Consider the following 25,973-nt stretch of genomic DNA (forward strand, 5'->3'; position numbering starts at 1 on the left):
TCTTTGAGAACCAGACAGTCTCGAGGGACATATTATTAGCATGATCAAGAAGTAGGCTACAAACCATCAGTGCTTTCTGTGGCTGCTACTTAGTTCTAGGTTTTCTCTTAAAGGCAGTGGACATTATTGGTAATTATTCAAAATAATTGTCATCACAAAACCTTTCTTGATTACGAGTAATGGGGAGAGGTTGATAGTATAAAACATCTTGAGAAACAGCTCCCTCTGAAGTGATGTAGTTTTCAAGAAAGAGGTAATTTTCCATGAATTTGATTTCGAGACCTCAGCTTTTGAATTTTGAGGTCTCGAAATCAAGCATCTGAAAGCACACAACTTTGTGCGACAAGGGCGTTTTTTTTCTTTCATTAATATCTCGCAACTTCAAAGATTCATGGAGCTTAAAGGAACACGTTGCCTTGGATCGGACGAGTTGGTCAAAACAAAAGCGTTTGTAACCGTTTTTTATAAAATGCACATGGTTGGAAAGATGTTTTAAAAGTAGAATACAATAATCCACACAAGTTTGCCTCGAAATTGCGTGGTTTTCCTTCTACTGTGCGAACTAACATGGTCGGCCATTTATGGGGGTCAAAAATTTGACCCCCATAAATGGCCGACGTGTTAGTCGACGAGGTAAAAGGAAAACCACGCAATTTCGAGGCATGTTTGTGTGGATCATTGTATTCTACTTTTACAACATCTTTCTCCCCATATGCATTCTATAAAAAACAGTTACAAATGCTTTTCAAAGACCAACTCGACCGATCCAAGGCAACGTGTTCCTTTAAAGTTTCACAGGTTTGTTATTTTAAGCATGTTGAGATACACGAAGTGAGAAGACTGGTCTTTGGCGATGACCAATAGTGTCCAGTTTCTTCAATTTATTGTCCCTGTGTATAGGCAGTGTCAATAGTGGGGCAGATAAGGGAAATATTTTGGGGGCATTGTGCCTTTGAAGATACAAGAAGGGGAATAGACCCTTCTTCATAGAGTTACATGTATATATAAGGACTAGAGGTCGCACTGGCCGTATACGTGGCCCAGCATGCGCGCATGCAGCCATTTTCTAAGTTGACTAAACAGCATCGCACAGCGTGTGTTTGTGCGGCCATTTTCTAAGTTGACAAAACAGCATTGCGGCGTAGCGTACTAGCGTTCAATAAACACAAACTCCAACCTGTACTTCATATTAAACGCGTGTACAGAATGGCGCATGTGTCTCCTTGCGGTGCCGTCGCGTTTGTGCAAGCAGTATCATCAGTGCGCCCTCTATCACGGTGCAGCAATCTTGCATTTCTCCTGTTTATATCGATGTTACCAAACCGAGGCTGGGAAAACAAACTAGTCCGGTTCCTAACTGCAAAATGATTATTACCATTCATTTATTGTTATTCAATATGAGGAACATGACCAAGATGGAGGCAGCATGATAAAGGTCCACTACCACACGGTCAGAGTACACGGAAAGATATTTAGCTGTACATGTACAAAGGCCATCACAGATTTGAAAAAGTAATTTTGAAAATGTTTACTATGGCTGCCATTGCTTGTTAAGGCCTCAAATTAACCCACCACACCCAGAGCAATTGTCATGGTGCCCTGAGCTTTTGCTGTGGTGCCCTTCAATTTTGCTGCGGTACAAACATGTTCCCCATAGAATTACCCATTTAAATGAGTGGACCATTTAGCCACAACAATGCAAATTAATTTAATTTTGGCTGGTAACCTGTTTCTGCTAAGCAATACTATTCTGTGCTTAGTAAGTTTTTGTGCTTACAGGCTATATGAAATTGAGCCCCGGTAATATGTCATGACTGTGGGCCATTTGTAATTGTTAATGCGGCTCTTGATTGTATTTTTAATCCAAACAGAAAGAGATGACGTTACTTCTTTGTGAAGACAACCCCAAGGGTCCGCCAGAGCGGCGCTTCGGATGCCTGAACCCGCAGCCGAACACCTACTACATGTCCATGTGTTGCTCGGACACAGATTACTGTAATAGGGAGTTGATTAAAGATATGAAACTCTTGCCTCTCCCAACAGAAGAGCCTAAGATTGGTAAGCAACTTTGGCATATTTGCCCCCCCCCCCCCCCTCCCTTTGCTTAGCTTCTGTATGAAATATAAATCCGGAGTCCCCACTTCTCATAATTGTCACAATAACATTCCTCTCTGCTCCATTTCAGAACGATGTACGATGAAGCCGCTGTATGGTGATTGTAACAGTCAAGTGAACGTCTGGTTTTATAACATGACGGTAGATCAATGCCAGCCGTACATCTACAGCGGATGTGGTGGTACTGATAACATATTCTATGACGAAGACTTTTGCACAAGATCCTGCAAGGGTAGGTTGAATGCAATAATTGGTATAGACCATGTGAACCTTGTTTACAATAAGTGTGACCTTGTACATTCTTGAAGTATTCTGGCAGGCACAATACTGCACAGGTCATATGGGAAAGTTGACATTTTTGGTCATAATTTCCAAAGAGTTACGAAAGTAAAAGCTGGACATGTTTTGAGATGTGCCCCCTTTCATCATATCAAAAGTTGCTAAGAATCTGTTGCTAAGAATCTGTGGCCCTTTTGTAAACATGTGTTGTCACAGGTCACATCGTCTATCTATAAGACTGTGCAAACCTTGCGCGTTTTCGAACTTCTGGAACCATTATGGTCCCAACCTTTTGTTTTGTTTTTCGTCCTTTATTTAAGTTAAACATAGTTTATGAGCATGAAAATTACATGTTGTTGGAAATGTAATACTAATTAAAACATCATATAAAGCTAAAATCAATTCAACAATAAATTGAAGAAAATCGGCTTCCAGTTGTTTGCAAGAAATACAGAATTTGTGCCCATCCTGCCCTGCAAAGTCTATTGATGCTAATCTGGGTGTGTGAAGTTGAACTCGGAGACACTTTTCTGCAACTTCTGTGATTTAGATTCTTATCAAGAGTCACATCAAGTGTGTCTGTAAAAATGAAAAAAATGAGTTTTTAATTATTTTCGGTTCCCGCTACTTCTTGAGGCGAACCTATGGTTACATGTGGATACTGGTCTTTTACAAATTACTAATGTGACACATTTGTTTAAAGGCACTGGACACTATTGATAATAACTCAAAATAATGTTTAGCATAAAAACCTTACTTGATAACGAGCAATGGAGAGCTGATGAGAGTATAAAATATTGTGAGAAAACGCTCCCTCTGAGGTAACGTAGTTTTTGTGAAAGAAGTAACTGTTGATCACACAAAACAAAAACACAGGACTTTGACTATTTTGTTAGCTCTACCAATCGTGTATAACTCCTTTTTTTATTTTGTTTTAATGGTAAATGTAACAATTCTTCCATGTCATAACTGAATTAATCTGATGATTTTTTTCTCCTCAGGTTTCAACTCTCCACCTAGCGAGAAAATATCAATGGTCAACTTGGCTCTGGCCATTGCCATCCCCATCACCATCTTCTGCCTGGCGGCGTTGTTCCTGATGACCGTCCGCTGGTACCTGTGGCAGAGGTCAACGACCCACGGCCGGTCACATAACGACCTGCCGCTCATCTGCGGCCATCACAGCCCGGGCATTCCTGTAGGATGGACGTTGAGTGACATCCACAACACTGCAACCTCCAGCTCCGGTTCAGGTAGCAAATTGTACCCAATCTGTCATGCACCGTTTTATTTTAGTGATAAATTGATTTGTTTTTCGCAATAGCTTCCCCCCCCCCTAAAAAAAAACCCAAAACAACCTTAATAGGTCACTGTGTAGCCTCTCAAGTGTCTTCTCTCACATTCTCAAGACTAGGTGGTCATGCAATCTCCTTTGTTTTACAACTATTTTTGTATGGGATTTGAACCCTTTCTTTAGAAGACGATCAGAGTGTACTGATTCGAAACGTTGAGTTGAAACCAACGGTTCTTTTCAGAACCACCCCAACTCATTTAGAGATTGTCATTACATGGTGTTACTGCAAACCTTTCCATGTATCAGATTTGAACCTGTTGCTAGTGACCAATCGGCGCATGAAAGATGAAAGCGTATAGAAATAACATGTAGATCACTTGCGTTGGCAACAATACGTGATTTTTTTCAAAGCCATAAACTATGTTGAACTAAAGTAGAAGAAACAGAATCGCACACATGACCAACTCGACATGATTGGGTCAACTCGATCCTGGAGGTTTGAATATTTGCGCTGGCTTTACAAAGTCTATTAAAGCAGAGAGAACCATAGTCCTGAAGTTAGACTGCAGGACTTGCAATTACGAGGTTGTGGCTTCGAATCTTACCAAGCTAAATGACCGATATAAGTACTGTCGTCTAGTGGATCACAATTTCTTGATTTGTGCAACTTAAAGGAATGCGTTGCCTTGGATCGGTCGAGTTGGTCTTTGAAAAGCGTTTGTAACCAATTGTTTGGAATACAATGATCCACACACATTTGATTTGAAATTGCATGGTTTTGCTTTTACTTTGCGAATTTATACGGTCAGCCATTTATGGGAGTCAAAAATTTGACTCCCATAAATGGCTGACCGTGTTTGTCGACAAGGTAAATTTCGAGTGATACTTGTGTGGATCATTATATTCTACTTTTAAAATATCTTTCTAATCAGATGCATTTTATAACAAATGGTTACAAACTCTTTTCAAAGACCAACTCGACCGATCCAAGGCAATGTGTTCCTTTAACATAGAAATTTGTATGAGAGAGATTGGCTGTTGCCAGCTTGGTGTTTTTATCCCCTTGTGGGAGTTAGCAGAGTTCCCTTTACCGGAAGATCAGTAAGACAGACATAACCCGAATGAACCATACTGTAGTGTTATGACGCATTTAATAAAAAGTAAAAAAAAAAACTGACTTCTGTTCAAGTCACTAATTGCATAACATCACACTGTCGTCTGGTGAACGTCTCATGAGATTTCTGATAAGCCACAAAGCCTTGGAAAGAAAAAAAAAATTATGTGGGAAGTCTTTATTCTCTGTTTCCTGAGTCTTTGTCATGTTAGCATGTTCCAGACAATAACTTGGATACAATTTACTTAGAGCACCTTTAGGGTTTGTTACTGCCGTCTTGAAATACAGTATGAATAAGGCTCAAGTAAGGATTAATATATCGACTCTTCTAGACGATTAAAACGTGTATTATAGTTTTTTAGATCCATCTTTGTCACATGAGGCAATTTTTTACAGGCAACTTGGAGGCAACCATCTGCAGTGCATGCTGCAGGACAACTTGGGTAGCAAAGCCAGAATTTTTCAAAAAATGTTTTATGGTCCCAAAGGTGAATATGTGAACGTTGAAATGTAAATGCCTTTTTTTAGGTGATCGTCTGGAACTGGTTGCCTGTAAATTGCCTTGTGTGTGGCTCTTTTATTTTTGAATGATTGACAGATATGTTTGGGATGTGTATTTTGATCTGTGTAGAGTCTCAGGCCTGGAATTTAATATTTTTTTTCAGAGGGCAAGGCCATTTTCATATTGTGAAGGGCACTCCATTGTAAAGTCTATGGGAAACTTTTGAAGGGGCACCAAGGCCATGACCAGGGGCAACAGAAGACATTGCCTTCCATGGCCTATGTGTAATTTCAGGCCTTGAGTCTGTGGAGCTGGAAATGAGTGTATGACTTTTTCAGAATGTAGTTAAGGGTACTTCCATTGTAAAAACTTAAAGATGCTATGTCAGATTTTTGGCCGATTTTACCCCAAAATTTTGATTTAAATTCAATAAGTATTTTGATGGGGGTCGAGAAAGTTACAAGCTTTCATTTGAGCCATTGCTCGAAAAAGTCCGCCAATTATTGATAGCAGTGGAATAAAGTGCTCAATATTAGTTTTTGTCAGGATCCCGACAAAATATAACGTGACCAATTCTTATGTGTTTTATAAGAAGTTTTAAATTTGTTCATGGTTCCTGACCATTAAAAGTAAAAGTTAAACTTGTTTTCGATAGAGCGGGTGATACTCTTTGAAATACCATCCACTCAAAAAATTTTTTTTTTTTAATGTATGGGGCCAAAAATCTGACATAGCATCTTCTTATCTATGGGAAACTCTAATGGTCGTCAAGGCAAAGACCAGGGCAACAGAGCCCATTGCCTCCATAGTCTTGTGTAGTCTGTGGAGCTGTAAATGAGTTTATAACTTTTCAGACATTTGATTGTTACCCCTCTCCTTGCAGGTTTACCATTGCTTGTGCAGCGCACCATCGCCAGACAGATCACGCTGATTGAGTGCATCGGTAAAGGCCGCTACGGTGAAGTCTACAAGGGACGATGGAGAGGAGAATACGTCGCCGTCAAAATCTTTTCCTCCAGGGAGGAACGATCTTGGTTCCGGGAGGCGGAGATTTATCAAACGGTTATGCTGCGCCATGAGAACATTCTAGGCTTCATTGCTGCTGACAACAAAGGTAGGGACAAAAAAAAGGATCGGTGTCAGGCCTGCTTTTTACCAGATTTCTGTTTGCTTTTGTCCTACCGAATTTTCCAGCTTAGGAGCTCACTTCCTGAAGAGCTGAGACAAGTGCAAAACATTACTCTCTTCCAACAGAAACTAGAAACGCACTAGTTCATGCTTGCTTTCCAAACAGATTGATAACACTTTAACTTAATTTCTTTAAAAAATGGCACCTTTGAATGTTTGATGTGATGGTGCGTGCGCCTTTTTTTTTATTGTAAATTTGTTTTCTAATGAGATATCGCCTAACATCACAACAGGCGGCCATTTTAGGGTGAGGGCTACCTAACTGATTTGGGCTGTTGGCCAAATCAACTGTCGCCAGGGGCCTGTTGCCACCTACATGTACTCCTGGGGCTGAAATAGGGTAACCCCCTTCACAGTAGATGTAGACATGGGCTCATTCACTAGGAGCCTGGCTTGTAGAATAGAATGCACTACCTTCCCATTTTTTATGAAACTCTTATTGTTAAGTGCCTTGCTCAAGGGCACAATATGCTTTATTGTTACATAAATGGCTTTTTGATTTCAAATGCTAATGAATTATGGAAAAAGATGGGGAATTAAGTATTCCATTTTGTGTCCTTCCCTAGCAGTTTGTTTTATTTATAGTGATGTAAATGTTTGTAAGAGCCAGGGGAATTCAGAGATTTCCTCCTCCACACTTAATGCGTCTGGCCAAGCTTTTTAAGGATCTTATTCTGAGAATTTAATTTACATGTAATTTATTTAAAGGCAGTGGACACTATTGGTAATTGTCAAAGACTAGCCTTCACAGTTGGTGTATCTCCAACATATGCATAAAATAACAAACCTGTGAAAATTTGAGCTCAATCAGTCATCGAACTTGTGAGATAGTAATGAAAGAAAAAACACAATTGTCACACGAAGTTGTGTGCGTTTAGATGGTTGATTTCGAGACCTCAAGTTCTAAATCTGAGGTCTCGAAATCAAATTCGTAGACAATTACTTCTTTCTCGAAAACTATGGCACTTCAGAGGGAGCTGTTTCTCACAATGTTTTATACCATCAACCTCTCCCCATTACCCGTCACCAAGAAAGGTTTTATGATAATAATTATTTTGAGTAATTACCAATAGTGTCCACTGCCTTTAAAGGCCATGGACACCTTTTGTAATTGTCAAAGACCAGTCCTCTCACTTCCTGTATCTCAACATTATGCATAAAATAACAAACCTGTGAAGAATTTGACTGAATTGGTCGTTGAAGTTGTGAGAGAATACACCCTTGTCTCACAAGTTGTTGGCTTTCAGATGCTGAGGTCTCAAATCAATTCAGATATTTTAATGGAAAATTACTTCTTTCTCAGAAATTATGTTACTTCAGAGGGAGCCGTTTCCCACAATGTTTTATACTGTTTACAACTCTCCATTGCTTGTTACCAAGTCGGTTTTTATGCAAACAATTATTTTGAGTAATTACCAATATTGCACAGTGCCTCTGGCAATTACTCAAAAAATTATTGACTGTGAAAACTTACTTGGTAAGAAGTACTGCAGCTGTAGATGCATAACATTTTGAGAAGCAGAGCCCAATTTCATAGAGCTGCTAAGCACAAAAATTTGCTTAGCATGAAATTTCTTCCTTGATAAAAACAGGTTTACCAACCAAATTTCCATGTGATTTTCAGGATAAGCAAACAAAAGCTCAATACCAGTAACAAGCACTATGCAACAAATGGAAATTTGGCTGGTAATCCTGTTTTTAACTGGGAAGAAATTTCATGCTTAGCAAATTTTTGTGCTGAGCAGCTCTATGAAATTGGGCCCAGTTCTCTTCAAAGGAATGTTCTGTTTCAAAGAAAAACATTTCAATTTTTTTTCTGGGTTTCAAGATTTTTACCTTTTCCATTTTCAGATTATTTTTTTGGACATTACCACTTGAGACTTTTGACAATATCTCAAGATTACTAACAGCTTTTGAAATAAATTTGTCACAGATTAATTTTATTGTACAAGAATATGTCTCCATTATAGGATTAAAACAATCGAACGGTTCCAAAAACCAAAGGTATACTTTTGAAAAAATCTCTTCACATTTCAATTTCATTTCCGCATTGAAACTTGCCTACAACATTTTCGTACGTTTGCATCTTTTACATATAGAAGTGAAATATCACTCTTGTTTGAAATCAGACATTTTATGTCCGTCTGGCAAAATAAATCAGCCGTTGCTGAAGAAATCCTGCTCTCTGATCTCCTCGGTTGCCGAGGACACTGTTCTAAAAGCTTTGTAAAATACAATCCCCAGGGGTTATTGAAAAAAATGTAGAAATGAGATGATTTCAACTTGCCTCTTAAAGGCACTGGACACTATTGGTAATTACTCAAAAAGTAATAAAAACTTACTTGTTAGCGATCAATGGAGAGATGCTGATAGTATAAAGCATTGTGAGAAACGGCTCCCTCTTAGGGAATGTTTTTTTGTAGAAAGAAGTTATTTCTCCCTAAAATATTTGATTGATTTTGATACCTCACGCATCTTAAAGCACACAACTTTGTGTGACAAGGGTGTTTTTTCTTCCAGTAAAATCTCTCAACTCCGACGACCAATTGAGTTCAAATTTTCACAGGTTTGGTATTTTGTGCATATGTTGAGATACACCAAATGAGAAGACAAGTCTTTGACATTTACCAATGGTGTCCAGTGCCTTTAAGTTGTTGATTCCCAGTTTCAGACTTTTGTTGTCAGTACTGACTCTAACCCCCCTGTGTGTGTCAAGGCATTGTAAGTGACTTGTTCATACCGTTGAATAGTCAATAATACTACTGCAGTCAGTGTGTGTGTGGGTGTAGTTTATCTGCTGGCTTGCAGGTAGATTTATTTCATGTTAAAGGCAGTGGACACTATTGGTAATTACTCAAAATAATTATTCGCATAAAACGATACTTGGTGACCAGTAATAGGGAGCTGTTGATAGTATAAAATATTGTGAGAAACGGCTCCCTCTGAAGTAACGTAGTTTTCGAGAAAGAAGTAATTTTCCACAAATTTGATTTTGAGACCTCAGATTTAGAATTTGTGGTCTCGAAATTAAGCATCTGAAAGCACACAACTTCGTGAGACAAGGGTGTTTTTTATTTCATTCATATCTCGCAGCTTCGACGACCAATTGAGCTCAAATTTTCACAGGTTCGTTATTTTATGCATATGTTGAGATACACCAAGTGAGACGACTGGTCTTTGACAATTACCAATAGTTTCCACTGCCTTTAACCAACCCTGGGAAAGCTGAAAAAGAAAGCCTTTCGGTTTCTCAGAATATGATATCCGCTAAAAAGGCCTTCTCACCGAGCCAATATCTATACTTTTCATTTGTATCCTTTTTTTTTTTGGTTCTCATTTTTCTTCTTCTTTCTATTATATTATTACTGTGCCTTGAGCTCCTTTGATAGACATTATGCGCTTTATAAGTCTTCAATATCTATTATTTAATCACAGTATGCAAAAGAAAGACTAAAATTTCCTTTGCGCTGGTACATGTAACTCTTCGAGTCGGGCTAACCTCACGTAGCCTTAGATCTCAACCTTTTCCTAGGATCCTTGCTTTTTCTCAAAAATGCTGCCTTCTGTAGCAGATTTACTCTCACAGTTATTATTAGATATTATCATAAATATTATTTGTTCATTGTCGCTGTATGTGAAGAGCCACAAAGGTCATAATATTTAACAGCAAACCACTCATCAACAATGAATGTCAGATGGGGACTTGTATGGCTACTTATCGCGATAAGGAATTTAATTTTGTTTTTCCTGCATTATGAAACTGGGTCTAATGTTCACAACAGATGGGCAAATGTTGTTGTGGCACTTTGATACACTTAGTCCCACAATCGTTGTTTATACAATCCCCACTCCTACCCCCCACCCCCTCTTGAAGATAATAACTGATGTGGGAGTTCCACTATGAACAACTATTTTATTGAAACGGTGTAAAATGCTTGTATGGCTTAAGTAGAAAGCCCTTTTTCACACAAAAACAACAAAATAACATTCCTGGCGAAATATTTTCTAAACGTGTGTGAAATATTACAAAATGTGCTTTGTGTGAAAGGCATCAGTTTTGTACACGCTTAACACAAACATTGTGAAATTTTTGTAGTAGGTACCAATTTTGTTCATAACAATCCATGTGCACTCCCTCGTGTTAAATGATCCGTTATTAAAGGAACACGTTGCCTTGGATCGGACGAGTTGGTCTACAAAAAGCGTTTGTAACCGTTTGTTATAAAATGCAGATGGTTGGAAAGATGTTTTAAAAGTAGAATACAATGATCCACACAAACATGCCTCAAAATTGCACGGTTTTCCTTTTACCTTGTCGACTAACACGGTCGGCCATTTATGGGAGTCAATTTTTTGACTCCCATAAATGGCCGACCGTGTTAGTTTGCACAGTAAAAGAAAAACCGTGCAATTTCGAGGCATGTTTGTGTGGATCATTGTATTCCACTTTTAAAATATCTTTCTAACCGTATGCATTTTACAACAAACAGTTCCAAACGCTTTTCAAAGACCAACTCGACCGATCCAAGGCAACGTGTTCCTTTAATTGTCCGGCGTTCCTTGCGAAAGTGGTCTTACACGGTACCACTCGGTTGATTCTCAATGTCACCATGCCAATCATGGATGGATTTGACTCTGTATTGAGCTGCAACATGCACATGTGCTTTGTACTGTGTCTTTCTTTTAAAAAAAAGGCTGCAATAGATCAGCATTTCGTTGACAAAAAAACCCAATCTACAATCCTTCCAATTATTCCTGGGGAGACCGGTCTTTCTCACATGCTGCGCCACGCCTAAGGAACAAATTGCCAGCACAAGTATAATCATCGGTTTCTTTAACCCAATTTAAAAAAATATCTTGATCATCTTTTTAATCAAGTGTCTGAGTAACTGAATTTTGTTTTACCTGTGTATTTATATTTTAATTTGTATTTTAATTATTTTTATTTATTGTATTCTGGATTTCTTCTTAGCTTAGGCTTACATTTGCATTTTGATTATTGTACACGTATGTTATTGTTTGTATTAGCGCTCTGAGCACTGTTGTGGATATCCACGCTTTTCTAAGTGTTCATTATTGTTGCAGTTTTTAAAGATTTTTACTATACCTCATACATATTCATGACCAAGAGTCGAGTTCTCATCGGTCAATTCATCACCACGTACCAGGTGTTAACTACCAAGCGCGCACAGGAGTATTCACGCAAGTGGTAAATGCTTATGACAAGTAATAGTTCCCCGGGAGCTATTCTACTTGTCATGCGCACTACCATTGCGCGACGTCATCCCCGGGCGCTATTGATCGTGGCACTGTTTTGTATACACGCACAAACAGCGCTCTCTTAGCGACATCCAACACATGAACAAACTTCATGTGTATTTTGTTTCACAGTCATCATTTTCTCTTGCTCAAAACTCATGTTCCAGTATGAAGTATAGTAAAACAAATATAACATGGTTTATTTTGGGTGACTTTTTGATGAGCTCCCCTCGGTATTGGAAGTTGACGAACTAGTTCCCTGGGCTTCACCTCAGGAACTAGTTTGTCAACTTTCAATACCTCGGGGAGCTAATATCGACAAAGCACCCTCAAACCATGTTATATATGTATAATATTTACATTTAAAAATGCTTGATCAAGCTGAAACATGGCATGTATTCAAGTCGGGATGTGTAACTTCCAAAAATTTAGGTTCCGTTCTACCTCTAATAAATAATTATAATAAGACTTATAATGCGCACATATCCACCCTGCTGGGTGTTCAAGGCGCATTAAAAAAAAAAAAAAAATTTAGTCCTTGAAAATCTGTGACATAAGATAAGTTTTGAGAAGAGATTTGAATTTTGTGGTACATCTACATACATGTACATCTGTAATAAAACTTGTCAAAGCCTTTTCATCATCTAGACAAGGTGAGAAGACAATGAATAAGTTTCCGTTTTAGAATTAGGAGGAAAACCCCAGAGAATTGTTCTAGGGAAAACCCACAAAGTCAAGTAGGGACTGAAAAACCCAATCCACATAGTGCCCCCGATAGGATTCGAACTGGGGTCCCAAGAGGTGGAAGGCAAGCCAAGACACCACTATGCCAATCTGACTTCCCAACTGACTAATGGCTTTTTTTGTTTGTGTGTTTGCAGATAGTGGTATGGTAACCCAGCTTCTGTTGGTGACGGACCACATGGAGAATGGCTCCCTGTTTGACTACCTGAACATGACCACAGTGGATACGGCTGGCATGATCCGACTTGCATACTCCACAGCCAATGGATTGGCACACCTACATGTAGAGATTGTTGGAATGCAAGGTTCGTGTACTAAAGTCATTCTTGTGCGCATTTGGACCCTATTAAAGGGTCTATGTACTTTCCCTAACACAAAACACAATGTCCACAGATTTACATTAAACTCACACAGGTTGAAGATTATGATAGTAGAAAGCTTCCCTTGCAAATTTCCTTACTGAGGTGCTGTAGTTTTTGAGAAATAAGTAGAACAAATGATTTTCGTCTCAGTTTTAGCATGTACAGTCGTATTAACCAGTTATTTATGGTATTGGTATAATATCATAACTGGTTAGTGGGATTTTACATGCTAATTAATTTTCATTTTGTGACAAGTTTTACCCATTTCTCAAAAACTACAGAACCTTAGTTAGTAATATTTGAGGGGAAGCTTTCCACTATCATTATCTTCAAACCCTGTGAGTTTAATGTAAATCTGTGGACTTTTTGAAACAAACGGTTTCAAACGATGAAGGCAACGTATTAAAAGCAATGAATGTGGGATGAGCGGTCCCAAATCTTTTGTGAATAAATGCAAGACTTCAAGAGTTTTTACAACAAAACCATAGTTAATATTCTGTATCCCTGATGCAAATTTAACATCTCATAAATATAATCACGATTAAAGACAACATTGCCCACACATGCTCTAGGTTTTAAGGAGCACACTACAGAAATCTTTTGAACTTTATTAGTTGACACTATTATTACTGTTACTATTTAACAATGTGAATTTTGAAATTTGGGATTATGTGTAATTTTCAGGTATATTTTGTATTGTATTGTTGTGGCTTAATATTGTTTTGATTGTTTTGAATGTTAAGATAACTATTCTATTGTCGTAATGCTGTGAGTCCAAAGTTACAAATTCATGTGGTTGTTTGAATTCATTGGTCCTCTGTTTCATTCAAATTTTGTTTCAAGTAATATTTGAACACTGTCTTCTTTCTCATGCCCCAATTTGCATATTTCTTGCGTCTAAACTCATCAATTCCATCATTTCTCCTTAATTTGTATTTCTCACATTTTCTTGTTTTTAATTGTGTATAAATCAAACTGTCTGTACATTTCTGCCAGGCTTTTGTTATTGGGTGTATATCATATTTTTATTATGTATTTTCTATTGTAAAGATTTTAATAATGATTGTAATATTTGTAACAATTGTGAAATATGCCGCAATTCAGCGGCATGCTGCGATGACATTTTAAAATTAATTAACCATGATTTTTAATTGTTTTAACATCAGGAAAGCCTGCCATTGCCCACCGAGATCTTAAGACCAAGAACATCTTGGTCAAGCGAAACGGCCAGTGCGCCATCGCCGACCTCGGCCTCGCCGTGCGCCACGACTCTGAGAAAGACACTGTGGACATAGCGCCCAATAACCGCATCGGTACTAAACGATACCTACCTCCAGAGGTCCTGGACGACACCATCAACGTCAATCATTTCGAAGCGTTCAAGCGAGCTGATGTGTATTCTCTGGGATTAGTATTTTGGGAAATCGCCAGGAGGTGTTCAATCGGAGGTATGGGTGTTCACTGACTCCTCGTCTTTTTAAAAATGTTATATTTATATCACACAAATTTTTTAACTCCAAAGTTGGACAGGGTGTCATGGTCGAGTGGTTTAGAGCATCAAATTCAAGTTCTGGAGGTTTAAGTCATCGGAGTGTGGGTCCGAATCCCGGTCATGACACTTGTGTCCTTGAGCAAGATGCTTTACTATATTATTGCTTGTCTTTACTCAGCGGTTTAAATGGTTACCTGTGAGGGATCTGGCTCTTGTGATTAATTTACATGTAGCTAAGTGCGCTATGTATTTAGCAGCACAGGCTGCATACTCCCAAGGGAGCTGAGAGCAGTTTAAACAAATTTTTTTTATGCAAGTCGCCAGACACACAAGGCCTGAAGGCCACTTCAAGGTGTGGGCTACATTATTTTCATTCCAGGGGCCATTGCCACCTACTCCTAGAGCTGAAACGGGTTACCCCTTTTACAGTCCATACGGATGTAGGCCTGGGTATCATCAGTCCGAAGCCTGGCCGGTAGAGCAGAAATCACTACCTCCCCAATTTTACGTAGCAAGTGTCACGACCGGGACTCGAACCCACACTCTGCTGATCAAACACCAGAGCTTGAATCCGGTGCTCTTAACCGCTCGGGCTTGAATCTGACTATTATCTGAATTCAGATTTTTTTTAAAAAGAAAATCAGTTGTTATTTTCTCCAGATATAAGGAACCTTTGCGCTTTGATCTACTTCTCTAGCATTGAGGACACTGTTCGTGAAAGCTCCTTGAAATGAATCCATGGGGTTATCGTAATGTCGGAATGTTGTCGTTTTTTTTCTCCCCCTGCACTGGCTACATCATCATAATTAGAAAATCGTTAAGTTCTTCCACTATCTTCCTTGTTTTATCTTTCAACATAACAAAGCTATCTCTACCATTGGAAGCTAAAAGGGAGACCTGCGTTATGTTAGCAAACTTAAATTGCTATGTGTCTGTAGTACGGTTGTGTGTCTACGCTTATTTTCCTTAATTGTTAAACAGAACTAGTGGTTTCCATGTAATCATTTCTTACAATTCCAATTTCCAATTGAGAATCAGAGTAAGGTAATAGACCCTTCCCATGAAATATGCTTATTACATTCACGCATGCATACAGACACTATTGATTGGCAAAAGCCATTAGAGATGTGCACTAAGCAGACACAAAAATGTGTCTGTGTCACGCCACCATTATCCCCATACTAAAAGGCATAATGTTCCTTTATTTTGCCAACCAAATTATTAGTAGTGCGCATGCTTGAGGTGCAATTTACCTATTTCATGTCTATTGGGATCATTGATGCCAGCCCTCTTTTTTCTGAGTATTGTTTGAGCCGACCGGTGCCCAATTTCATGACACTGTTTACCATCATATTAGCCCATTCAATTATGTGTTTTACAGGTCTCCATGAGCGCAAAGGGAGTTGCAAATAGTACATTAATAAACTCTTCACTTTTATCAGAATATTCATCTGACTATTGATTGATTCTCACTGCAGGAATCTATGAAGAATACAGGTTACCATACTATGATATGGTTCCATCGGACCCGTCCATTGAGGACATGAGGAAGGTGGTCGTTGGTGACCGGCAGAGACCCACCATACCAAACAGATGGAACAATGTCGAGGTATGCTTTCATTTAACCATGCATCTACAATCCCTGTCAAAATGCGTGGGCCACATGACAATAGGGAAGTCTCGCACGCAAATTGATATGCATATGTTATGTTATAACACCCCTTACAATTATTCTGCCTTTTTATTGGTGTAGAGCGCGTCACATGATATGTCTGGTTTTTACTAGAAACGACGGCCGTGTGATAGTGCATCGTTTGCTGTGTGATAGTTCGACGACTATCACACGGCGTGTAGTGCCCAGACGTCTTTTTACCCACCTCGAACCCAATCATTTGTGCATCTGTGTATCTGAAACGCGCGTACGAAGGTTATGTGTACGAGGATGATAAATATTCTGTCGGGGTGTTATAAAACAAATATTGACTGGTTTAACTCGTGCTATGGTTAAAACTCGGACTCCCTCGGTGATACCCAGACTGTTCCATAAAGAACACTCCCGGGATCACCTCAGGAGTCGGTAGTTTTAACCACTCAAAGCACTCGAAGCAGTCAATATTTGTATACTATTCGTAACCTACTTTTGTGTAGCAAGCAGGACATCAGTGTCTGCACGTATAACGGATAGCGAGTCACGTATGACGCCATAATGACGCCGTATCCGTCGCACTCACCGTATCTGTTAACCGTATAATAAACATACCCAACCCCCCGCTCAATGTTGTTAACCCCAGCTAGCTGGAGCGCAAAAGGGAATTATGAATCAACATTGAATTTGGGGGGGGGGGGGGGAGGTGTGGTCCCTTTGAGATATGGCCGGAAGCGTAGGTCTACTTCCATTCAGTGTTATATACCATGCCCGATATTTAGCACTTGGTGTCCCCCCTAAATATGTTGGACTTTAACTCTATCTTTTTCCTCAACAGAAGTAACCCCCTGGTGATAATTCCTATGACAGATTTTTCTTTTTTTGTTTCCTCTGCAAGATGACACTGTATTCGGCTGAAACTTTCACATGTTGCTTTTATTGTATCTTTCTTGATAAAATTGCCTATAAATCCGCATTTCGTTGACAAACGCCAATCTATGAGCCTACCTTTAAAAGAGCTCGTTAATGAGGGTCAGAGAGATCAGAATTCAAAGGCCGGTGAACAAAGATTAGGAAATATTTCATGTTCAAGGGTTCGACCTCGTTTTTTCATGGTTTGCTATTTGTCTTCTCACACCTTCTATTGACAATGTTGTGATTTCATTGTTATTGATACTAACGAATCTAAATAAGTTATCATTTTTGGCATGTTGCCAGAACCATGCAATGGGATTGTGTAAAAGGGGCCGTGTGAACTGTGTTATTTCCGAGGGTGTGGGATCTATAACAAGATGGGATTGCGCAAAAGGTGCTGTGTGAACTGTGTTGTTTATTAGTTGTACGTGCAGATCCCACACCTATGTGGGATCTACAACTAAATAATGAAAAGCTGGGATGCCATGTTGTGCATGCAGGAAGGGCTTTCGTGCTTTTCCTGTAACATTATCTTGTTTTGTTTTGTTCCGGAGCTCTATTGATATTTGACTCTCGGTGTGGGAGTTTTGTTAGCTAGCTGGGTGTATATATCTGGACCCAATTTCATGAAGCTGTTTATAACAGAAAATTCTGCTCAGCAAATTTCTTGGCTAAGCTAGAAATGACAAGGGTACCAGTCGCAGCAATGGCAACTGTACGGTGTTCTGGCCGGTAACTTATTTTTGCTGAGCCAAAACTGTTTGTGCTTCCAAGGCAGGATATCAACGCCTATTCTTGGGATTTTAGTTTTATGCACAATTACATCCCCTGTAATTTCCCTGTGTGTTTAACATACGTGTTCCTACACCTTTATTACTCCATTTGCATTATTTTCTGGAATTTGGAATTTCTGGAATACTCCAGATTCCCAAATTGTTGAGTAACTATATTATCATCTGTGATTTTTTAGAGAGAATGTGTAATTCTGTTTCTGACGTTTTTTTTTGTAAGGACCCCAATGGAAATAAGCCTAAGATATTGGCTTTATTTGATTATCCTTAAAGGAACACGTTGCCTTGGATCGGACGAGTTGGTCTATAAAAAGCGTTTGAAACCATTTGTTATGAAATGTATATGGTTAGAAAGATGTTTTAAAAGTAGAATATAATGATCCACACAAGTATCACTCAAAATTGCACGGTTTTCTTTTTTACGTCGCGAATATCACCGTCGGCCATTTATGGGAGTCAAAATTTTGACCCCCATAAATGGCCGACCGTGTTATTGGACGAGGTAAAAAGAAAACCACGCAATTTCGAGGCATATTTGTGTAGATCATTGTATTCTACTTTTACATCATCTTTCTAACCATATGCATTCTATAACAAACGGTCACAAAACGCTTTTCAAAGACCAACTCGACCGATCCAAGGCAACGTGTTCCTTTAAATAATTTTGTGCTGTTTTTCTTCTTCTCTTGTGTACTATTTTGGATTGTCTTGTTTCATTGTGTTTTCTCCCGTTGTTGTGTATGTATTTTTGACTATGTTTTTATCCTAACAAATTCAAATCAGATCAAAATCAAATCATACTTCACAGTACACAACATGTCCTTTTCAGTGAAATTTATATATAGGTTATGTTTGTTTCTCCAGAAGACGATCAGAGTATACTGATCGAAAAGTAAAGTTGAACCAACGGTTCTTTTCAGAACCACCCCAACTCATTTAGAGATTACATGGTGTTACCGCAAACCTTTCCACATTGATTTTCCACCATGCAAAGTTTCAAATCCTATTCATGTTTGAGCATGTTACATATTATCTTGAATTCAAGACGGCTTACTGCTGTCTAGACAAGTTATGTGATTCAGTTCAGTTTCTCCTGCCTTAGTACGTCATTTATGATTATAATATTCTCTATTCATGTGTCAGGGTAGCCTGGAGTTTGTCATCCCTTTTTTATTTGATTGTATAAGCTTGAATTATTCTTTATACTAAAGTGGTTTTGAGTAGTTTCTTTTGTTCGTTATTGTTGTGTTTTTCTGGCACTGCTGCAGTGTTTATCCGAGTAGCTATAAGAAATTATTATGTGTTAGGTCCTGAAACATGCTGACATATTGAACAATAATGAATATTTTGATCATTTTAGATGTGTTTTTATGGCAGTGCTGCAATGTTTATCTGAGACGGCCTAAATAAGAAATAATTAAATGTTAGGTCGTGAAACTTGCTGACAATTTCTTCAAAAATTAATAGTTTGTTCATTTTAGTTGTGTTTTTATAGCACTGCTGCAATATTTATCCATGTAAATAGGAAATATGTTAGGTCCTGAAACTTGCTGAAAATGTTAACATTTATGAATATATCAATAATTTGTGATTTTGTTTTATGATTTGTATTTTAACCCATAGGCCTAATAATGAACATTTCAATAATTTGTAAAATAAGCAGTTTGCAAGTTTTGTTATTTGTATTTAAGACCATAGGCCTAATAATGAATATTTTATAAATTAAGGCAGATTTGCAAATTGTGTATAAATCCATAATTGAAAGCAGTGACGATTGACTCCTTTTCTCTTCACTCCCTGATTCTTACAGCCCCTGCGTGTCTTGGCTAAGGTGATGAAGGAGTGCTGGTATCACAGCGCTGCAGCCCGTCTGACAGCACTCCGCATCAAGAAGACCCTGGACAACCTACGAGTAGCTGAAGACGTTAAACTCTAAAGACCCTACCAAGGAGATCAAAGCCATGAACGTCATCCTCATGGAGTGTTGAGATGTGACGCAAGTCGGAGACAACGGTCAAAAGGTCACTCGCGTCAAGAAAATCACTGATCTGTTTCTCGTTGCCCGTGACTTTGGCTGGATGTAATTAATGATGGAGAGTGTCTGTTTGAAAATGTAAACCAAACAAAAACAGAGGCTCAACTTCCAAGGAAAATGGACCTAGACAAAACCAACCTAACTCAAGGAGCTTTATTTTATAGCTTGTGCTATTGGAGTGTATTATATAGTTGGCTGTGTTTCCTGTAAATACTCCCCTACCCCCGTTCATAAATGATGTGAACACAGCACTTGTCGGAAGCGCTTGCTGTTTGAGAGGATTTGTGCATTTGAAGTTGGCTTCTTTGGGAATGCTCGGTTTGATATTGTCAGATTTTTTCTTCTTTTTTATTTTTTAATTTTTTTCCCCCCCCCCCTCGACTTAAAAAAAAGAAGAAGCTTGAGCAGAGGTGTTTTTTTTTAACAGAGTGAACTGTAACATTTTGATCTTCTTTTTCAGTCTTGTTCAAATAGATTATTCAGGCCTAAAAAAAAATTAAAAAAAATTAACAATTCTGTAAACATGCTGGAAAGAAAGAGAGTTGGTAGGTAGGGAACACAGATCTTTTAGGGAAAACGTTTACATGTGCTAAAAGTAAAATTGATTAACCACGCATAAAGAAATTCACCTATCTGCTGTTGTGTGGTCATTTTACTTAACTTATGGGATGGGATATCAAAATGAATTCTTACATTTTTTTTTTATGATCACACAATAAAAGTATCGTTCATAACATTTTTTATGGTCAGCAGGCTGATTACTCAGTCATATTACAGGAAACAAATATGTACTTTTGTTAGGCCTTAACTAATAAGTGGAGGAAGAATGGTATGCACGTTTTTTTTAGTTACCTTAATGAGGTTTGTCATACTAGAAAGTAGGAGCATTTTGACAGTGTGTCATGAAATGCCATCTTACTGCCTCGTATCTTTGTTACTTACATTAATTCAATGCTTGTAGTAAGTAAGACAAGGGACTACATTTTACAAACGACTCAAAATTTGTTCTTTTTTGAAAATCTAGCCAAAAATACCATGTGTAAATCTCTTATCCGTAGTGTTGGTTCTGGAAATTACCGGTCAAAAAACTACTCAAAACAAGGTGCTACAGCAAACCTCACCAGCTCTCACCATGCTAAGTTTGAAATCCTACAAAACGTGTAGTGGCATGAAGGTTTGGAGGCCAGTTAAAGGCAGTGGACACTATTGGTAATTGCTCAAAATATTTATCTGCATGAAACCTCACTTGGTTACGAGTAATGGGGAGCTGTTGATAGCATACAACATTGTGAGAAACGGCTCTCTCTGAAGTGACGTAGTTTTCGAGAAAGAAGTATTTTCCACGAATTTGATTTCGAGACTTCAAGTTTAGAATTTTGAGGTCTCGAAATCAAGCATCTGAAAGCACACAACTTTGTGCGTCAAGGGTGTTTTTATCTTTCATAGTTAACTCACAACTCAAACGGCCAATCGAGCTCAAATTTTCACAGGTTTGTTATTTTGAGCATATGTTGAGATACACCAAGTGAGAAAACTGGTCTTGACAATTACCAATAGTGTCCAGTGTCTTTAAGGGTTCCCCAAGTTGGTCCTTATAAGAACTTTAATTCAGGGTACACCAAGTTCTATTGTTGAGGGTGTCGGTTGCTGCACAGAAGGTACATAGTCATGATTGGCAACGTTCATTTTGTTAAAGTAGTCGCAACACTAGTTACTGGGGAATAGCAAGAGATATCTGTATCACACAAACATCTGGCTCAAAATAAACTGTCTTGATCCAGATTGCCCAGTGACAGTCTCTGAGCCTGCCTCAGAGCCAGTCGATACTGCGCTCTTACTGGTGACTAATACCACCACAGGCAAGTAAGCTTCATTTTTGAAAGGGCAAGTGCACCAAGGAGTTTGTTCCCTTGTCAAAGGCCACCCTATGAGGAAGTTGTAAATTTATACTGGAGCATTTTAAGGGCACCAAGGCAATTGCCTTTGTTGCCTCTGTGAAATATCAGGCCTGCTAATACAAAGAAAATACACCAAAAAAAAGCGTCGCCAAAACAAATATTGAAAACCAATGTTCGTTTTTGGCTCTGCAATAGGATTTTGGGGGGTTACTCGTACATCCAGGATGTCACCTTAGTACACAAAGGTGAAAAGTCCAACCTTGTCTACCCACAACCGAGATTATTTCTTGATAAATTGTTGATAACTCTGTTGACATAGTGAATGAATCACTGTATGATTGTTATGTGTTAATCATGTTAATGAGTAAATTGTAGATAAGTTAACATTATTTCTAAAAGGGTGCATACTCTAGGCAGTTTGCCAATAATTTATTTCATACACCACACACACAGGTTCTTTTAATAGCACGTATCATGTGTCGTCCATTATTTTGTCATGCACTGCCAGGATACTCATGGGAGACTTTGGAACGCTAGGTGGCAGCAGACTTACCATGTAAATTGTCATTGTTTCTTTTCTGATCATCTGCACATAACCAATAACAATGGATTTATCTGGTCAGTCTGCTGCCAGCTACATGTACATACGTAGCGTCCCAAAAGTCCCCCAAAAAGGAAACATCAGAGTCAAATATTGATAATTGTTGGCACTTCACAGCGTCGTTCCAAAAAGATTTGTCCTAAAACGATCCCAAATGAAAGCTTATTTTTGTTATTCTGATTTGAAGGTTCTCTACCCAGTTTGGGTATCATTATGCCCAATTGGGTATCATTACACCCAATTGGGGTATCACTACGCCCAATTGTGGTATTAGGCCTTCACGCCCAAATTGGAAACACATTGGACGTGATCCACCCCAAATCACTCCCTAACCTTTGTCGGGGGTTACAGGGTTCGGGTACTTTTTGTATAACACAAAACACAAAACACAAACCTCCACAGATTTACAATAAACTTACACAATTTAATGATAATGATGGTAGAAAGCTTCCCTTGAAATACTACTTGCTAGTGTGCTGAAGTTTTTGAGAAATAAGTAAAACAATTTTTCAAAATATTTTTCGTCTCAAATGGAAAATTATTTTTCAACAGATTTACGCGCGTTCCTGAAAACATTTCTCTGTAATTTTTTTACTTTTCCCCCAAGACCTGAAGACCAATGAAGCTGAAGCTTTTACATGTAAATCATATAAAACTAGGTTCATCTTCACTCCTAGTTCGTAGGGATTTGTGTCATGGCCAGAAACTTGATCTAAAAAAGGTATCAAAACCCTTTAAAGGAACGTTACAGAATCGGTAAGAAACAAAAATCGTGAAGATGACAAATTTACGTAAAATTTACACGGTCTAATGATGATGATAAGAGAAAACATCTTCTGAAATATTTCTGTCTGAAATGTCATATTTGATGAGAAATAAATAATCTAATATTCATTTTTGTTTTGGCATCGATGCAATTTGCAATCGGTTTTTCATTATTCTCTTGAGACCCAGATGGCCGATCGATCTCAAACTTCTACAGGTTTGTCAGTTTATGTTTATGATGGATTACATAAAGCGCTTACACTGCCAGCCATTGTTTAGTTAGCAAAAAACAATTCTGTAATCTTCCTTTAACATAGAATATCATTTTGGGGGAGCTGCGTGTCAAACCTAGGCTGCCCAGATTTATCTAAAGACATGCAGTTTCCAAAACAAGTCTGAAAAATAGTTGTACATGAATGAATTTGGTTAATTTATGTTCAGGGTTAGGGGTGGTGTACATTACTGGGGAAGATATAGGGAGGGGGGTAGTTTTAATATTTTTTTTAATTTGATGATACAGGTTAATTCTTAATTATTTTTGTAAGTATTTTTGGAGTAATTTTGTGTCGTTTTTTCATTTTAGTTGTGTTTTTATGTCACTGCTGCAATGTTGATCTGGTGATCCTGTGTTAGTTTAAATTCATGTACGTACAAAGAAAAAATTGTTTGAGAAAATTTGATACACTTTCCCAGTAAAAAACGTTGTTTTATTTGTTGGCGTTGTTTTAGTTACGCATCCATGGCGCTATTTTTAAAAGTTAAACTTAGTGTGGTTACATCGACAAGACAAGTTTGGCCGTTTTCTGTCTGGTGTGACAATCACAAGACCTTGAGAGAGGTATAAGTCAACCAGACAAGCACACTTTTAAAAAAAGTTTTAGGATTTCACAAACTCGTTTGTGTTTGACCTTTTGACCTCAAAGTAACTGCCTCCTTAATTAGCAATGTTCACTGTGTATGTTCATGCAGTTTACCATGTATGTGACAGTATGTTATATCCATAGTTGTGTAATATCCATAGTTTGCATTACGGCTTTGATAAGTAGAACTTAACTTTAACAATTGATTCTAAAGATGAAAGAAAAGTTAAATTACTTGAAGCCTAAATCTGTTCAAGAAACTTCTGACTATGGTAGTTAGGTTTTAAGCTTCTTTCTCATTTTGCGTTCATTTCATTTTTCAGAATGTTTTATCAACCTCGTTTTAGGCCAGTTTACATAGGAGCAGACATGTTGAGTGTATGACATTGTGAGCTGTCCCCCCCGGTGTTGTCTATGATCAGTGTTCAGTAATCTTTACTGTTAAAAACATTGCCGAGTGCACCCTGCAATGTCAAAACACCCCACGAGTACAGTTCTACCTAAAAAATCACCACACAAAGCTATCTTGTAAGCATATTCAGCCTTCAAACTGTTGGCTTCTGTAACCGACTCAAACTCAAAGCAAACACTATATGTGACAAATTTTACCAAAGCTGAAATTTGCTACATTTGTGTAAAACATCTACACAGATCTCCTGGTTCCATATTCATGATATTCATAGAGCTGGTTAAGCACAAGACGGAAGTAGCTAAGCACAACTATGCTTACTAGGCTATGGTTACCAGCCAGTTGCTACATTTGTGTAAAACGTCTACACGGATCTCCTGGTTCCATATTCATAGAGCTGGTTAAGCACAAGACAGAAGTAACTAGCACAACTATGCTTACTAGGCTAAGGTTACCAGCCACAATATTATGTCACATTGTGTCTGGTATCCTGCTTACTTTGGCTTAGCAGCAAATTTTTCAGCTTTATTTTCTGCTTAAGCAATGAAATCGTGCCCTGTTTGGACTCGACTGTTCATCCTGCGCTTAATGGGAAGTCTGGAGCGGCTGTAAATGGCCAAAAGTAATCAATTCATTTTAAATTTAGATTAACTATAAATTCAAGTACCTCAATTTGTGTGATATATTTACCTCGATTGTGTGGTTCTACAATTTATTTTTGTATTTCAAAAGCATCACAGGGACGAAACAAATTACTACGACCAGCTTAGAAATTCACCTGATTAGTGGACCTAAATGTTCAAGTTTTATAAAAATGGGGGGGGGGGGGGGTTGCCTGTTCAGAATTGTTAAGCAAACTTTTTGTACATGTATTCTGCAGCATTAGGAAATTTGCCACTGTTCATACATGTACCATCACATGTAATCAATATTTTACCTAGTTGTATATTAATTAATTAGCGGATGTATTGACTGAGTTTGGTGTTCTACTAATCTTACGCAGAAAAGCACCAGACTATTTTAAACTACAGCGCCGAGGGCAAGATCGAGTAGCGAACTGTCAACCACTAGTCAATACTCTATGGTTACCTACGCATGCAATACATCCTGGGTACTAAGCCCAAAAATCGCCCAAATGGTCAACTTTTATACCTTGTTTGATCGAACTTGACCCTGCATGAACTCTGTTAAACTACAACAGGGTAGTGCTATTTTATTCTTATTTACACTCAAAGTTTTCCAAATGGGTGACATTTCTCACCCAGATTGGAACCTGCTTAAGGTTTACTTGGTTTCTAATCGAGGCAGCGCCTAGTTTTGATTGGGTGATGCCCGTTTTGTTAAAGGAACATGTTGCCTTGGATCGGTTGAGTTGGTCTATAAAAAGCTCTTGTAACCGTTCGTTATGAAATGCATATGGGTAGAAAGATGTTTTAAAAGTAGAATACAATGATCCACACAAATTTGCCTAGAAATTGCAAGGTTTTCCTTTTACTCTGCAAACTAACACGGTCGGCCATTTATTTGAGTCAAAAATTTGACTCCCATAAATGGCCGACCGTGTTAGTCGACGAGGTAAAAAGGAAAACCGTGCATTTTGAGGCATAATTGTGTGGATCATTGTATTCTACTTTTACAACATCTTTCTACCCATATGCATTTTATAACTGTTACAAATGCTTTTCAAAGACCAACTCGACTGATC

At 38.3% G+C, this 25,973-nt stretch overlaps 1 protein-coding gene across 1 annotated transcript in view; it reads left to right on the forward strand.

Annotated features, from left to right (window-relative positions):
• Positions 1–25,697, forward strand: part of LOC139939385 (TGF-beta receptor type-1-like) — a 45,366-nt gene extending 19,669 nt beyond the window's left edge. Inside the window, exons 3-10 of the mRNA XM_071935212.1 lie at positions 1,872–2,058; positions 2,186–2,347; positions 3,396–3,647; positions 6,188–6,418; positions 12,633–12,800; positions 14,024–14,305; positions 15,828–15,958; positions 19,511–25,697. Of these exons, the coding sequence (XP_071791313.1) occupies positions 1,872–2,058; positions 2,186–2,347; positions 3,396–3,647; positions 6,188–6,418; positions 12,633–12,800; positions 14,024–14,305; positions 15,828–15,958; positions 19,511–19,636 (1,539 nt within the window). The 3' untranslated portion in view covers positions 19,637–25,697. The remainder of the gene's footprint in view (positions 1–1,871; positions 2,059–2,185; positions 2,348–3,395; positions 3,648–6,187; positions 6,419–12,632; positions 12,801–14,023; positions 14,306–15,827; positions 15,959–19,510) is intronic.
• Positions 25,698–25,973: the final 276 nt, after the last annotated feature.

The sequence above is a fragment of the Asterias amurensis genome, chromosome 7, assembly GCF_032118995.1.
Source record: "Asterias amurensis chromosome 7, ASM3211899v1".
Lineage (NCBI taxonomy): Eukaryota > Metazoa > Echinodermata > Asteroidea > Forcipulatida > Asteriidae > Asterias > Asterias amurensis.